We start from the raw sequence: 16,048 nt of genomic DNA on the forward strand, positions 1-16,048 counted from the left end.
GGGGTTTCCAGGAATTGAATATTGGCACTGCTTTGTTTGCAACACCACTTTCTTGGTTAAAATCTCAAATTTCTTAGTTGATGAGATGTATTGTATTTCCAGTGTTACCCTTTTTTGGGGGGGAGGGGGAAGGGGAAAGGGAGGTGGTTCCCAAGGTCAATATAGTATTGTGCTTGAAGGGTTTCCTCTATACACTGCTTATCTACCTGCATTCCAGGACTACACATGATATACTGATACCTGAGATATACCCAGATAGCTAAGGACCTTGCACTAGTACTCAGTGTGTTACATAATTGCTTTTGTGATAATAAATTGTGAAAGTTTACTCATTCCCTAAATGGAATCATACAACAGGTCTGTTGCTCAATGAACACCTCACAACAGTGTGCCTAGTCCCGTTCTTATTTTTATGGTAGCTATATATTGTTCTTTCCAAAGATGTATTTCTAACATTTATTCTTAAATCCTACCTTTATTTTTGGCATGTTTTATAGTTAGAATGCAAGGCCATTTTATTGCCATCTGAGTAATCTAAAGTCCTGTAAAGTCTCTGGTTCTACATTTATGACAGTTTAATTACACCTTTGTTGTCAAGGTGTAGAGACTCATATACTTTTATCATACTCTACTAATCATTTCCACTTATAGTCTGAGTTTTCCTGCACCGCCATTCAAACACTTCTAGAAGTCTGTCTAAACCGTCATTGGAATTAAAGATCTGAGCACAGTATTTCCATGTTGAGAAAAAACCATCTATTCGCAAAGCAATAGATTAATTGTTTTGCTTATATTAACCTCTCTTTTGGCTCACTATCAACATCACAGATTTTTAGTTCAAAGCACACCTTCTATAATACTACATGATTTGATACAAATGGGAGCTGCTGGATGTTCAGTCAGTACTTTCAAAAATGAGATCATTTAGGGCCTGATCCAAAGCCCACATCGCTCGCCCGCGCCGCTTCTCGCTGCCCCCATTGGCCGGGACGGCGAACCGCAGCCACTGGGGGCCGCGATCGGCCGAACCTGCCGCGTCAGCAGGTAAATAAAACTGGCCCAGCCCGCCAGGGTGCTTACCCTGGCGAGCCGCGTGCCGAACGTTGCCGACCCCTGAAGAAGAGACTCAAGATATCGCTCATTTTAAGCTCTTCACTCTTGGGTTGCTGTATTTCAATAACATCCACATTTATACAGCTTCTTCCATCTGAGGATATCAAGTCACTTTACAGATATTAACACATGAATAGATACAATACTCCTATGAAGTAACTATAATCCCCCCCTTTTGGCAGTGTTTTCAACATCAGGAGCTAAGATTGTATTAAAAACTTAGTGACATAAAATCTTTGTGACTTCAACTAGAAATTGCTTCAGTGTTAACAATGAAAAGTTCTTTAGACTTTTAATACAGTTAGAGTGATTTTTTTAAATACATGCAGGCCAAATTTTTGAAGAAACAGGAACCCAAACTTATTCTCCAAAGACATTATGATGGCACCTGCAGGTGGAATTTTCAAAAGCACTTAATGGGACTTGTGGTCCTAAGTCATCTGACTTCAAATTGCAAACCTTGATGGAGAAGCATAGCAGGTGGAAGCATTTCAGGTTTCTTGACTTGTGGAAGTTCACTATATTTGAGGGTGAAGTTGTTGCAAATGCAGCACAGGCTATATTTATCTATGTTTATCAATTTGGTGTTTAAGTTTGTTTTGTTTTTACAATAAGGATGCTAATGAGGCCATGGAGTTCTCCTTTTCAGCACAGATGAGCTTTTAAAGTATGGAACTTCTTAGTAGGAAAAGAAATCTATTGTAAAATCTGAAACTCTAACAACAATTAGGAAAACTAAAGAAACAAGTAAAAAAAACCATCCATTTTAGGAATTTAAAACTATAAAATGGGAAGACAGGAAAAAGCTAGCACTATATATGTAATATAATATGAAGTAAAATTTAAAAAACTATTTAAATAAAAACATTATGATTTAAAAAAAAATCTCGATTTTTATTCACTCACTTCCAATCAAGAGAAAAGGCATTATGTCAGTGTAGTACTTAGATGTTAAGAGTCACATTGTCCACATTCATCACGTACAAGCAAAGTCTGAAGAGAAGCATGCATACAGTTACATGTGACAAGCTACATTATAGTTTTTCCCTCTGCATACCCAAAGTTAGAGGGCTATCTTCTAAAACACACAGACCCACACAGAGTAGATTAAGCTATAAAAACTTGCTCTCCAATTTCAGAGTGATTTTGTCACTCATTAATTGTTGAAATGGGGGTGGCAGAAAATTAAGCACGACAATGACAATAATTTGACATGAGGTACAAGCAGCAAACAAAGCAAATAAAAAGCCCATTGATCTTAAAAAAAAAAAAAAAAAAAAAAAGATTACTTACTAGTAACGCTGAGTGAACAACTGGAGGGCTGGGGTGATCCATAAACAAAATAAGGCCTGGCAGACATCCCTGATCCTGAACGATGGCTCGTCTATTTAAGGGGTCAGCTGCTAGGTCTCGCAGTTGGTTAACTACTGCTAGCGCATCAGGCTCCTCACTCATAGTGGAGTTCATTTTCCTATGCCAACACCTGTTAAAAAAATTCTGTATTAGTAACACTTCATTATTAATGAATCTCTGATTAAACTGTAGTCAATATAGACTGCAACACTGTCTTGTTCTTAGGGGAATACAGACAAATAGAACTCACAAGATGTGGGCTCTATACCTGTGAAACTGGAAATTTAAGAGTCCATATATAGAGAATGACAATTTTTGTTAATTGTTTACTGGTTCAATCTTCATGTATATTTTTTTGGCCTGACAACCTTTACAGAAGATACATAGACAATAACTGATAAAAATATTGTCAAATACTGCATAGACCAATTATGGTCATAGATGAAGAACCAACAGTTTATTAATGATGACACTGCCTATGGAAACCTAAAACATATAATCCCAATTCTGTATTATATCTAAAGTAAATCTGTAAAGAAACATACAATCCATGTTTCCATAATAAATGTTTTAAACGGCAAGTTTCAGCTTTCATATTAATCTCTTACACACAACAAAAGTGTACCAAAAAAGCAAACCAAAATTTGTATCCATGTCATCAGGCACTTCTAACGTTTTACTTCATTCTGGAATTACATATCAAATATGTATAACCCAGCACAAATTCAAGCCCCTTACAAAGTATCTTTGGTATTCTCTCTCTACTGAATACTTTTGGTATTCTCTGTCTTAAAATACATAAATAAGGTATGGGCTTCATCTTGCTCCTATCAAAGACAAGGGGAACCAGTTTGATTTCAAATGAAGCAGATGTTGGGTGGACAGCACTGGACTCTAAAGCTGCCTAAAGAGAGAACAGTTACATCCTGGATAGCAACAGCACAAATTTCCCTACAGGATGCCCCTCAATAGTGGAGGAACCATATCTTGGGGCGAAAAGTTAGTTAAGATCAAAGGACAGATCCTCAATTGTTCTGAGACTGGTAAGTAGAGTACAGACAGCGGACCTGATTCTGCCAGGACTAACTCAAGTACTTAACTTTAATGCTCAGGAATATGATTAAAGCAACATTGTCAACTTGACTTTTCTTTTTAAATGGATTGATTTTTTATACCAAAAAAAAATCCAAGTTTCTAATAGATCACTCTTTAAACAGTATGTCCTGTTTTTTTTTTTTTTAAATATGTTGAAGAAAAATTGTATAAAATTTTTTCTGCTCTCATCTTGAAGTTTATAAAGACCTTTTCGGAAAAAAAAATGTGGAGGAAACAGTGAAACTGATCATATCAGGGTGGATTTGATTTAAATCAAATTGATTAAAATCATGATTTAATTCACAAGTCAGGAAGACTTGATTTAATCATGGATTTCTACGTAAAAGTTCTTGTTGGTTGTTATAACCTTAATATATATTCTTCCCAACTCAGAGATAGATGTAGGTTTCATTTTTAGAAGGTATAGACTATACATTTTTAAGTGATTTATTTTGAAAACTTTTCAGATTAGTTTTATAGCTATATCAGAAAATGAATGATTGTTTGGATATTTCATTTACCAAAGGTAACTGAAGCAGATATTTATGAAGTCATTGGGAGGTGAACTATCTCCAATTCAACAGGTTAATCATTAATATTTGGAGGATTTTCTCCTAATACAGCAAGGCAAGGAGAACATCACCAGACAGACATTTAAATTGTTTTATTTAACTAAAACAGCAATATTATGCATTCTGGATTTTTTTCGTCAACAGCAAACATATAATATTTTAACAAAACAAGCATATGAATTTTTGAATTTAATTAAACATTCAAGTTTTTAAAAATCAGGTTTGTTTTTGTTAAATTGTTTTTAACTACAGTCCGTTAAATGAAATATTTCAGTACATCCCTCGGCCCGCGCTGCTTCCAGCAGCTCCCATTGGCCTGGAGCAGCAAGCCAGTGGGAGCCGTGATCGGCCAGACCTGCAGACGCGGCAGGTAAACAAACCGGCCCAGCCCGCCAGGGGCTTTCCCTATACAAGCAGTGTCCCAAGTTTGGGAAAACACTGATCTAGCCCAATATCCTGTCACCCATTCCCAGTTTCTGGCAAACACAGGCTAGGGACACCATCCCTGCACATCCTGGCTAATTATCATTGATGGACCTATCCTCCATGAATTTACCTAGTTCTTTTTTGAACCCTGTTATAGACTTGGCCTTCACAACATCCTCTGCCAAAGAGTTCCACGGGTTGACTGCGTGTTGTGTGAAACAATACTTCCTTTTGTTTGTTTTAACCTTCCCTTTTATCCCATAACTGCTTACTTTGCTCTAAGACAGTGTTTCCCAACCAGGGCTCCAGGGCCCCCTGAGGGGCTGCAAGCAGGTTTCAGGGTGTCCACCAAACAGGGCCAGCATTAGTCTTGCTGGAGCCCAGGGCAGAAAGCCAAAGCCCTGCCACCTGGGCAACATAGCTTTGCGGGGCCCCAGGCAACTGCCGTGCTTGCCACCCCCTAACGCTGGCCCAGGCTTTTATATGCAGAAAAACAGTTGTTGTGGCAAAGATGGGCCATGGAGTTTTTGTAGAATGTTGGGGAGGCCTCAGAAAGAAAAAGGTTGAGAATCTTTGGTGACGGACCTTGTCAAAGGCTTTCTGAAAATCTAAGTACACTATATCCACTGGATCCCCCTTGTCCACAGGCTTGTTGACCCTCACAAAGAATTTTAGTAGATTGGTGAGGCATGATTTCCCTTTACAAAAACCAGATTGACTCTTCCCCAACAAATCATGTTCACTTATGTGTCTGATAATTCTGTTCTTTCTGATAGTTTCAATCAGTTTGCCCAGTACTGAAGTTTTCAGACCAATGTGAGTTTCAGCATGATGGTGTCCATTTATGTTACTAATATTTCCTTCACACAGAGTGTTAAAGTGAAGAACTGGTGCTAGTGACCAGACTCAACGTTAATTTTTCATTAACACCATAAGACCTATACAGATCAAATAAGAAGCTACAATTTCACATAATAATTAGCATTTTACGTTTGCAAAGCCTTCTGCACACAATTTTCACAAAATCCCTGTAAACCAGGTAATTATTATCATTCCTATTTTATAGATGGAAAAACAGGCACAGATACTTTAAGTAACTTACCTAAAACCAGACATCAAGTCAATTACAGAGCTAAGACTATAAACAGAGTGCTTTATTTCCAGTCCCATGTTCAATGCATCAGATCATTCATACCCTTTTATTATATACAAATAATTATTTTATTGGACCAACTTCTGTTGGTGATAGAGACAAGCGTTTGAGCTTACACAGAGCTCTTCTTTCAGGTCTGAGAAACTAACTTAGGCCTGAAGAAGAGCTCTGAGTAAGCTCGGAAATTTGTTTCTCTCACCAACAGAAGCTAATCCAATAAAAGACAATACCTCACCCACCTTATTTTACTAACTTATTGGGACCAACAAGGCTACAACAACACTGCATACAAATAATTCTGTTATTTTTATGCAATGTTTTTAATTAAAAAAAGGCAAAGCCATGCTTCTAATTTTTTTTCCAGAAATAGCAAGAATTTGGGGATTAAGTTAGACAAATTGACTGGACATCATAACTCCTACATTATTTCCACATGGATTTTCTATGTGATCTCAGAAAATAACAATCTCGCTCTGCTTTAGTTTCTTCATCATCTGTACACTGGGGATATTTACTGACCTCACATGGGTTTTGTGGGAATACATTAGTGTTTGTAAAGCGCTTTGAAATCCTTGGTTAGGGCATCCAGAATGTAGTGTTATTACTCATACTCTTAGAAAAGCATCCGTTTCAGGAACCCATCCCCAACACCGTTTTTTTAAAAACCTCTTAATGCAGTAATGTACAAACTAGTAAGGTTGTTGCATATAAGCACCCAATTTGCAAAAGCAGCAACAGATGATTTAGTCCAGAATAACCCAGTTACTTTCTTCCCTCTTCGCTAGTGGGCGAAAGTGTTGCTCGAAGGAGCAAAAAAAACCTCTAGGATTTGTATAGATCTTGCCACTGGACCTAGTTGGCTAACTCAGCAGCCCCCACCCAACCCTTAAACTACAGATTCTGCGCCCCTGTCCATACCACGCTGCACAAAGGCCAACCCAACCCCTGCGGCGATCACTCTCCCCACACCCCTTCCAACCTGAAAAGTGTGTGCTCGGGCCACAGCCTTTAGACCCACTGCTCCCGCCTCACCGTCTCCAGCTGCCTCCTCAGCTGACCCGCTCCTTGGGCAACTCCGCTTCCCCTTGCGCCTGCCCCCTGCCCCATGTCCCCTCCAGCTGCTTCACCCTCTTCTCAGGACCCGACCCAAGCTCCTGCCTTGTTCCGCCGGGACAAGGCGCCTTCCCCAGCCACGACAGAGGGGAAGCGAGCTCGGCCCACTTACCGGGGCAGGAAGGTTTCACAGGCCCGGGCGGCTCAGCATCGTGCCGGGGCCGGGCTTTGCGTCGCTGAGGCCTGGTAACGGGGGACAATAAGGGGGGAAGGAATTCAGATCCTCTACACACACAGCACCCACCGGGACCACCTACCGCACCCCGATTGGCTGAAGCGAACAGCGCCCCTCCGCCATTCACAGCAAACGTTGTTACACCGCTGTCTGATTGGCCGCTCCCAGGGCATTGTGGGTACCTTAGAGTCAGCCCAGGGAAACTACACGTTCCAATGCCTGTGCCTGGCGCGCTCTGGCTCCCGCTGGAGAACTGCATGATGGGATAGGTACTCTCAGTGGGGCTATGGCTCTACCAGGAGCACGGCATGCTCCGCAGTGTAATTTGTTGGCCATTCTGGTCCAGCGGTGCCTTGCGTTTTGCTACCTGTCGTTTACTGACCACTTGCATGCAGCTGGAACATTGCATGCTGGGATCCGCAGTCTCTGTGAACCCTCAGGAACGTTGCATGCTAGTACCTGTAGTCTCTGCATGCTCAAACCCCTGAAGTTTGTAAAGTGGATTTCATCTAGGCAGTAGTGGGCTACTGTGGATAACCCTGATATGCACGGGAGGTTACTGCTTTTACTGAAAATGTAATGCAGGGCAATTTGTGGTACAAAAGGCTTCAATACAGTCAACCTTTCCATATATGGCAGGGGATGTGCTTCCATTGAAGTGACTTAATTGTGATCGTAGAACAGCTTCCAAGTAGGGGAAAGCATTCAGTGTCCCTTGTTCAGCTCTACAGAGGATGAAACAAAATTCCTGGTTTCATAGAACCAATCCTGACACAAAGAGTGCACTGCAAAACTAGAACAGATCCGGTAATCTAGAATCCTGTCAGAGATGTAATGTGCAAAACTACCTAATTTTAAGATCCGTCACTTTGCAGATCTAAGGAAAATTAATTTGATTGAAATGCCTCTTTAAAGACCACTGTCAACTAAACAAACAAAACTTTGCAGACAAATATCTTTACCTGTATTTCTAGATTTTAAAGTTAAATAATTTTACAAATCCTGTTTGCACTATTTATGCTTTTTGTTTGCTTCTGCACTTCTCTCAGCTTGTACAATGAAAAGTTTCAAATTTGAAACTGACAAGAAACAATCAGGCTCTTTTCTGCTATAACCATTGCAGGTGAATGTTAATTTTTTTAAACAAAAGTTTGCATTTTTGTTTGATTTTTTTTTTATTTGTGGCAACATTTGTAATTTTTTTTAGGTTTTATAAAAGCTTGTTTTATCAGCATTTAAATTTGCAGCTAAATTTAAATTGACTGTTTAATCCAATGTCCGTGTGTTCCAAATTTTGGAAAGCTGAACCTCTCTCCTCTTTTTGGAAAATGAAACCAATTATGCCCCTCTTGCAACCTTGGTTTGTGATGATAGAGGCCTACCCATCTTAATGTATACAGCATCTGCACCCTCACAGCTAGCTAGAACTTCATGGAAAAAACTTATGTAGATTTTCATAATATGATACTTCTTTCCTTTCTTATATGCTTTCTTGAGCAGTGAAATTGTTAGCAATATTGACATATAAAGTATCACTGGCATTTCAGTTAGCACCTATTGAAAAGAATGGAGCAGTCCACACCTTAAGACTCTCTGCAAGATTATATGGATATCCACTTAAAATTTTCCTTGCAAACCCTGACAGCTAGAGACCATTCTTTTTAATGACAGTTGAGACTCTGAACAAGTAAGGGATCTGTGTGTGCACCTCCTGCACCTATTAGCCCTCTCTCTCTCTCTAGTGGTAAGTCTTACACTTTGAAAAACTTTGCTTTACTCACAGCTCAGTATGTTGGGTTTAAGAAGTCCAGCAATACTATTAAACTGCATTTTTTTGTCTTATGAGTGGTGTCAGAACAGAGTAACTTACAAAATAACCTACGAAAAGGCCAATTTGAAGAGACAAATAGGGATGCATTTTTCAATTCAATTAAAATAAAGCAGACCAAGAGAGCTGTCCTAGTTTCAGGGTGAACTGCACCTTTGATTCCCACCCCCACCTTCCTCCAGGGCACCTACTTAAGATTTCCGGCTCCAGCCATCACTTCTCTCAGGCACAGACCCACATCTCTCCCTTGGACCAGGGCTTTAGGCTTGCAGTGCCTCTGCACCTCACTGTGATTTCCTCAGCAGTTCTGACCAAGTCCCAGCACCTGTAGTTAACCTTTCTCCAGGACCTACAACAGTGTATGTACACCAGTTACCAGCCAACCTTCACAAAGCACAATACATTTATTCTTAGAGTCAAATCATTACAGAGAAAACATACAAAAAAACAGTAAACTGATTTAAACACATTAAATGTACCAGGAGTTATCAATCAGTCTTATGGAGCTCAGTAGACCACAGTCTTTCCAATCCTTCCCCTATTCCCCTAGAGTTGCTCCCCTTCCTTGGAAAGAACATTCTGTCTGTGCTGGGTCAAGCTCACCTTTTTATGCCAAAAAACACAATATATGGCGGTACCTCTCTCGAGGCATTTACAACTTTAGTGACTCAACCTGAGTGACTCAAGCACTTGACTGAAGCACTTGGAGGAGAGGAAGGTGATCAGGAACAGTCAACATGGATTCACCAATGGCAAGTCATGCCTGACCAACCCGACTGCCTTCTATGATGAGATAACCGGCTCTGTGGATATGGGAAAAGCGGTGGATGTGATATATCTTGACTTTACCAAAGCTTTTGATACGGTCTCCCACAGTATTCTTGCCAGCAAGTTAAAGAAGTATGCATTGGATGAATGGACTATAAGGTGGATAGAAAGCTGGCTAGATTGTCAGGCTCAACAGGTAGTGATCAACGGCTTGATGTCTAGTTGGCAGCCGGTATCAAGCAGAGTGCCCCAGGGGTCGGTCCTGGGGCCAGTTTTGTTCAACATCTTTATTAATGATCTACACGATGGGATGAATTACGCCCTCCGCAAGTTCGCAGATGACACTAAGCTGGGGGGAGAGGTAGATATGCTGGAGGGTAGGGACAGGGTCCAGAGTGACCTAGACAAATTGGAGGATTGGGCCAAAAGAAACCTGATGAGGTTCAACAAGGACAAGTGCAGAGTCCTGCACTTCGGAAGGAAGAATCCCATGCACCGCTACAGGCCAGGGACTGATTGGCTAAGCAGCAGTTCTGCAGAAAAGGGCCTGGGGATTACAGTGGATGAGAAACTGGATATGAGTCATCAGTGTGCCCTTGTTGCCGAGAAGGCCAATGGCATATTGGGCTGTATTAGTAGGAGCATTGCCAGCAGATGGAGGGAAGTAATTATTCCTCTCTATTTGGCACTGGTGGGGCCACACCTGGAGTATTGTGTTCAGTTTTGGCCCCCCCCACTATAGAAGGGATGTGGACAAATTGGAGAATCCAGCCAAGGGCAACAAAAATGATTAGGGGGCTGGGGCACATGACTTACAAGGAGAGGCTGAGGGAACTGGAGTTATTTCGTCTGCAGAAGAGAAGAGTAAGGGGGGAGTTGATATCAGCATTCAACCACTTGAAGGGGGGTTCCAAAGAGGATGGAGCTAGGCTGTTCTCAGGGATGGCAGATGACAGAACAAGGAGCAGTGGTCTCAAGGTGCAGTGGGGGAGGTCTAGGTTGGCTATCAGGGAACACTATTTCACTAGGAGGGTAGTGAAGCACTGGAATCGGTTATCTAGGGAGGTGATGGAATCTCCATCCTTAGATGTTTTTAAGGCTCGGTTTGACAAAGCCCTGGCTGGGATGATTTAGTTGGTGTTGGTCCTGCTTTGAGCAGGGGATTGGACTAGATGACCTCCTGAGGTCTCTTCCAACCCTAATCTTCTATGAGTCTATGACTCGATTTAATCACTCCCTGCTGTTTTTATTTCTTAGAGGAGCTGTGGTCACCTTCCTGCCCTGCAGTTGCATATAATGCTCACAGTGATACATACATAAACATGGTCCCTAAAGATATCACATGCAGTTAAATATCTATCACAAGAGCTTTTAGAAGGGTCAAGAATAGATTTTTTTGCTACCCATATAGATCAGCCTCCTTTAATTTATAACAAACATGCATGCATGCCGTTTCTCACCAACTAATGGATATATAAATCATCCCAAGCAGGGATGTATTCAATAGTAGTCAGAAAAAAGGATAAGCTCAACCAGTCTTCCTGTGGTACAATCCCAGTGTCACACCATGCCAATGAGCCATACGGGTACAGAGCGGACAAAATGCTTTGCTTTTCTGTGCACGCAAACCATGAATAGCGAAAGGGAGGGATTAATTTTAGCCCCCAGATTAATCTTTTGTTAAAATAATAATAAGACGAAGAGAAATATGTTATGGGTTTAGAATAAACCATTCACTGACTTTTTAAAAAATAATTATTTTTGTGCCGTGCTGGAAACCCAAACACAACAGCACCCAGCGCTGGAGGAGACCAACCCGCAGCAGAACTAGTCCCAGAGCGAAGCTGATCCGACAGGCGGGGACAGGAGCACACAGGCAACAAGGTCCATGTGCCCGCAGGGATCTCTGTGGCGGTGCCACCCCCTATGGGTGCTTTGCCCTTGAATCCTTCACCTGGGCCAGCAGCATGTCAGCTTCGCGTACAGGATCTCAGGTCCGCGCGCACAGGCTGAACAACCAATCAAGGCTTGCCGGACCGCCCAGGCGACGACGTCACAGATTTGGCTCTTGGCAGGCGCCCTTCAATCACAGGGCGTGGGCGGGGGCAACTCGTCACACCCAGACCCGAGGCCGGCGGCTGCCGGTTAGGCCGCGGCGCTCTGTCCCACGAATGAAGTGCAGGTTAGGTCCCGCCTCTCGCAGGCGCGGCGGTGATTGGTCAGTACTGTGCCTGTACGGCTCGGGATTGGCTGTGCGGAGAGGGCGGAGCTCCGAGTGGAGCCTGAGCCGCTGGAGCCGGTGACCGGCGAGTGAGCGCAGGGGCCCTAGCTAGGGAGCCGGTGAGTCTGGGCGGGGTTATTGGGCGCTGCCAGCTGTGCGGGGACCTCTCGGGGTCGGTGTGTGACTCCCGCTCCCGTGAGTCCGCACACGCGGTCGGGGCCGGGAGCCTGATGGTCCGGGGGGCGCGGCGCGTTCGCGGGAAGCAGCCGCGGGGCATCAGGGCCCGGAGCCACGGAGGTGGTGGGGACGCGGTACAGCCGGGTACTGGTGCAAGGGCGGGCAGCTCGGTTCAGAGCTCAGTCTGAGTGCCGATCCCCTCCCCACAGACTCTCCCTCCCGCTGAGCGGCGGGGGGAGCCGGGTCCGTACCCCCTGCACTGGTCCCCTGCCACACGCTCCTTGGCCTGCCTGGGTCCGAGCAGACCTCCCGCCCCAAACCCCTCTTTCTGCCCCCGGCGGGCGGATCCTTCAGGTCAGGCGAACTGCGGGGAGGGTAAACTCCGAGTCAAAGGGGCCCTCGGAGGATGTGCGCGGGGGTCCCCCGCTTCCGTGGCCCAAGGCGGGCTCCGTGGCTGACGGCACTTACATGGGACCCCGCCCTTACCAGTGACTGTTAGCACGGGGAGCGTCTGCGGCTTCTGCCCTCCCATAGTGCGTCCCTGTGTGAGCCATAGCAGAGCCCATCGGTGCTAGTAACAGCCACGTGTAGCCTCAGCTCACTGGAGCCTGCCTGATGTTTGCCTTTCTGATCAGCTGGTCAGGACGGCAGACTAGAAACGAACTTCACCTGCAACTCTAGGGAGCCCCTGCTTCAAGCATGGCTGTTGCTATTACAGCTCCAGCCTTAGGATGAATGGGACCTAAAGGTGATCCTGGATGAACAGTGTTTAATACAGCCATACACACCAGTTGTCTTCCTAAATTCCTATTGCTTCTTTGCTTACTAGAGTTACAGATCTTCTTTGCCTTCCCACTTTGCTGATCCCATGAGTGTTGACAGAGAGCTCTGTGTCACTGTGTAGGCAGAGCGGGGTCATGTGGTCACTGCCATAGAGACCTTGCAATCTAAATCAGATACAAGTACGAGATTGTAGGTAACTGTTAATATTTTAAAAAAGTAATAACCTTGAGTTAACATCTGCAAGTTCTAAGGAGGGCTAGGAAGGAAGGAAGGGAAATAAGTGAAAGGCATTATATGTGAAAGAAAGCGTAGAATCAGATAAAGTAAAAATCATAAATGAATCAAACTGTGCCATAGAATCTTTATGGATAGAAATTCCATGCTCTAATAAGAATATAGCGGTAGGGATATATTACCTGACCAGGATGGTGATAGTGACTGTGAAATGCTCAGGGAGATTAGAAAGGCTATTAAAATAAAAAACTCCATAATAATTAATAATAATGTGGGATTTCAGTTGTCCCCTTATTGACTGGGTACATGTCACCTCAGGATGGGATGCAGAGATATAGGGTATGTCTACACTACCTGCCGGATTGGTGGGTATCGATCGATCTATTGGGGATCGATTTATCACATGTAGTGTAGACGTGATAAATCGATTCCCGTCTACTGCTGAACTCCAGCAGTGCAAGAGGCAGAAGCAAAGTTGACTGGGGAGCCGCAGCCATCGATCCCATGCCGTGAGGATGCGAAGTAAGTAATTTTAATTCGATCTAAGATATGTCGACTTCAGCTACGCTATTCTCGTAGCTTAAGTTGTGTATCTTTGATCGATTTCCCCTCTTTCGCCCCCCCCCCCCCCCAGTGTAGACCAGGCCAAAGTGTCTTGACACCTTAAATGACTGCTTCTTGGGGCAAGTGGTCCTGGAACCCACCAGAGGAGAGGCAATTCTTGATTTAGTCCTAAGTGGAGCACAAGATCTGGTCCAAGAGGTGAATATAGCTGGATCGCTTGGTAATAGTGACTATAATATAATTAAATTTAATATACCTGTGACAGGAAAAACACCACAGCGGCCCAACCCTGTAGCATTTAATTTCAGAAAGGGGATCTACACAAAAATGAGGAGGTTAGTTAAACAGAAATTACAGTGCCAAAAGTGATATCTCTGCAAGCTGCATGGAAACTTTTTAAAGACACCATAATAGAGGCTCAACTTAAATGTATACCCCAAATTAATAAAACATTGTAAGAGAACCAAAAACGAGCCACTGTGGCTAAACAACAAAGTAAAAAAAGCAGTGAGGCAAAAAGGCATCCTTTAAAAAATGGAAGTTAAATCCTTATTAGGAAAATAGAAAGGTGCATAAATACTGGCAAATGAAGTGTAAAAATACAATTAGGAAGGCCAAAAAAGAATTTGAGGAACAGTTAGCCAAAGACTCAAAAAGTAAGTACATCAGAAGCAGGAAGCTTTCTAAACAACCAGTGGGGCTACTGGACGATTGAGGTGCTAAAGGATCACTCGAGGACGATAAGGCCATTGGGGAGAAACTAAATGAATTCTTTGCATCGGTCTTCATGGCTGAGGATGTGAAGGAGATTCCCAAACCTGAGTCATTCTTTTTAGGTGACAGATCTGAGGGACTGTTCCAGATTGAGTTATCATTAGAGGAGGTTTTGGAACAAATTGATAAATTAAACACCAGTAAGTCACCAGGACCAGAGGGTATTCACCCAAGAGTTCTGAAGAAACTAAAATGTGAAATTGCAAAACTACTAACTGCTGTAGTCTGTAACATATATCATTTACATCAGCTTCTGTACCAGATGACTGGAGGATAGCTAATGTGACGCCAATTTTTAAAAAGGGTTCCAGATGTGATCCTGGCAATTACAGGCCTGTAACCCTGACTTCAGTACCAGGCAAACTGTTGAAACTATAATAAAGAACAATATTTTCAGACATATAGATGAACATAATTTGTTGAAGAAGAGTCAACATGGTTTTTGTAAAGGGAAATCATGCCTCACTGAGCTACTAGAATTCTTTGAGGGGGTCAACAAGCATGTTGACCAAGGGGATCCAGTGAATATAGTGTACTTGGATTTTCAGAAAGCCTTTGACAAGGTCCCTCACCAAAGGCTCTTACGCAAAGTAATCTGCCATGGGGTAGGAGGGAAGGTGCTCTCATGGATTGGTAACTGGTTAAAAGATAGGAAACAAAGTGGAGGTATAAATGGTCAGTTTTCAGAATGGAGAGAGGTAAATAGTGGTGTCCCGCAGGGGTCTGTTCTGGGACCAGTCTTATTCAACATATTCATAAATGATCTGGAAAAAGGTGTAAACAGTGAGGTGGCAAAATTTGCATATGATACAAAATTACTAAAGATAGTTAAGACCCAGGCAGACTGCAAAGAGCCTCAGAATGATCTCTCAAAATTGGGTGACTGGGCAACAAAATGGCAGATGAAATTTAATGTTGATAAATGCAAAGTAATGCACATTGGAAAACATAATCCCACCTATACATATAAAATGATGGGGTCTAAATTAGCTGTTACCACTCAAGAAAGAGATCTTGGAGTCATTGTGGCTAGTTCTCTGAAAACATCCACTCAGTTTGCAGCGGAAGTCAAAAAAGCAGAATAATTAAGAAAGAGATAGATAATAGGAGAGAAAATATCATGTTGCCGCTATATAAATCCATGGTACTTTCACATCTTGAATACTGAGTGCAGATGTGGTCGCCCCATCTCAAAAAAGATATATTAGAATTAGAAAAGGTTCAGAAAAGGGCAACAACAATGATTAGGGGTATGGAACGGCTTCTGTATGAGGAGAGATTAATAAGACTGGGACTTTTTAGCTTGGAAAAGAGACGGCTAAGGGGAGATATGATTGAGGTCTATAAAATCATGACTGGTGTAGAGAAAGTAAATAAGGAAGTGTTGTTTACTACTACTCATAACAAAAGAACTAGGGGTCACCAAATGAAATTAATAGGCAGCAGGTTTAAAACAAATAAAAGGAAGTATTTCTTCACACAAGGGACAATCAACCTGTGGGACTCCTTGCCAGAGGATGTTGTGAAGGCCAAGACCATAACAGGGTTCAAAAAAGAATTAGGTAAATTCATGGAGGATCGGTCCATCAATGGCTATTAGCCAGGATGGGCAGGAATGGTGTCCCTAGCCTCTGTTTGCCAGAAGCTGGGAATGAGCGACAGGGGATGGATCACTTGATGATTACCTGTTCTGTTCATT

General features: G+C 42.9%; 2 protein-coding genes across 10 annotated transcripts in view; one reads left to right on the forward strand and one right to left on the reverse strand.

Moving 5' to 3' along the window:
• The window catches only part of ARMC1 (armadillo repeat containing 1), a 52,408-nt gene extending 40,794 nt beyond the window's left edge, over nt 1-11,614 (reverse strand). Inside the window, exons 1-3 of one of the 7 annotated variants that reach the window (XM_065585657.1) lie at nt 11,551-11,614; nt 9,020-9,177; nt 2,407-2,596 (exon numbers count right to left, since the gene is read on the reverse strand). In XM_065585657.1, the coding sequence (XP_065441729.1) occupies nt 2,407-2,596; nt 9,020-9,042 (213 nt within the window). In that variant the 5' untranslated portion in view covers nt 9,043-9,177; nt 11,551-11,614. Of the gene's footprint in view, nt 1-2,406; nt 2,597-6,691; nt 7,167-9,019; nt 9,178-11,337 lie in introns of those variants that run through there. The other 6 variants (XM_005288093.5, XM_065585656.1, XM_005288094.5 and 3 more) reach the window with 6 other exon arrangements.
• Nucleotides 11,615-11,686: 72 nt separating this feature from the next.
• MTFR1 (mitochondrial fission regulator 1) overlaps nt 11,687-16,048 on the forward strand; it is a 29,119-nt gene continuing 24,757 nt past the window's right edge. Inside the window, exon 1 of one of the 3 annotated variants that reach the window (XM_042845525.2) lies at nt 11,687-11,936. The gene's annotated coding sequence lies outside the window, so the exon portion shown is untranslated. The other 2 variants (XM_005288090.5, XM_065585653.1) reach the window with 2 other exon arrangements.

Source organism: Chrysemys picta, chromosome 2 (genome assembly GCF_011386835.1).
Source record: "Chrysemys picta bellii isolate R12L10 chromosome 2, ASM1138683v2, whole genome shotgun sequence".
In the NCBI taxonomy this organism is placed as follows: domain Eukaryota; kingdom Metazoa; phylum Chordata; order Testudines; family Emydidae; genus Chrysemys; species Chrysemys picta.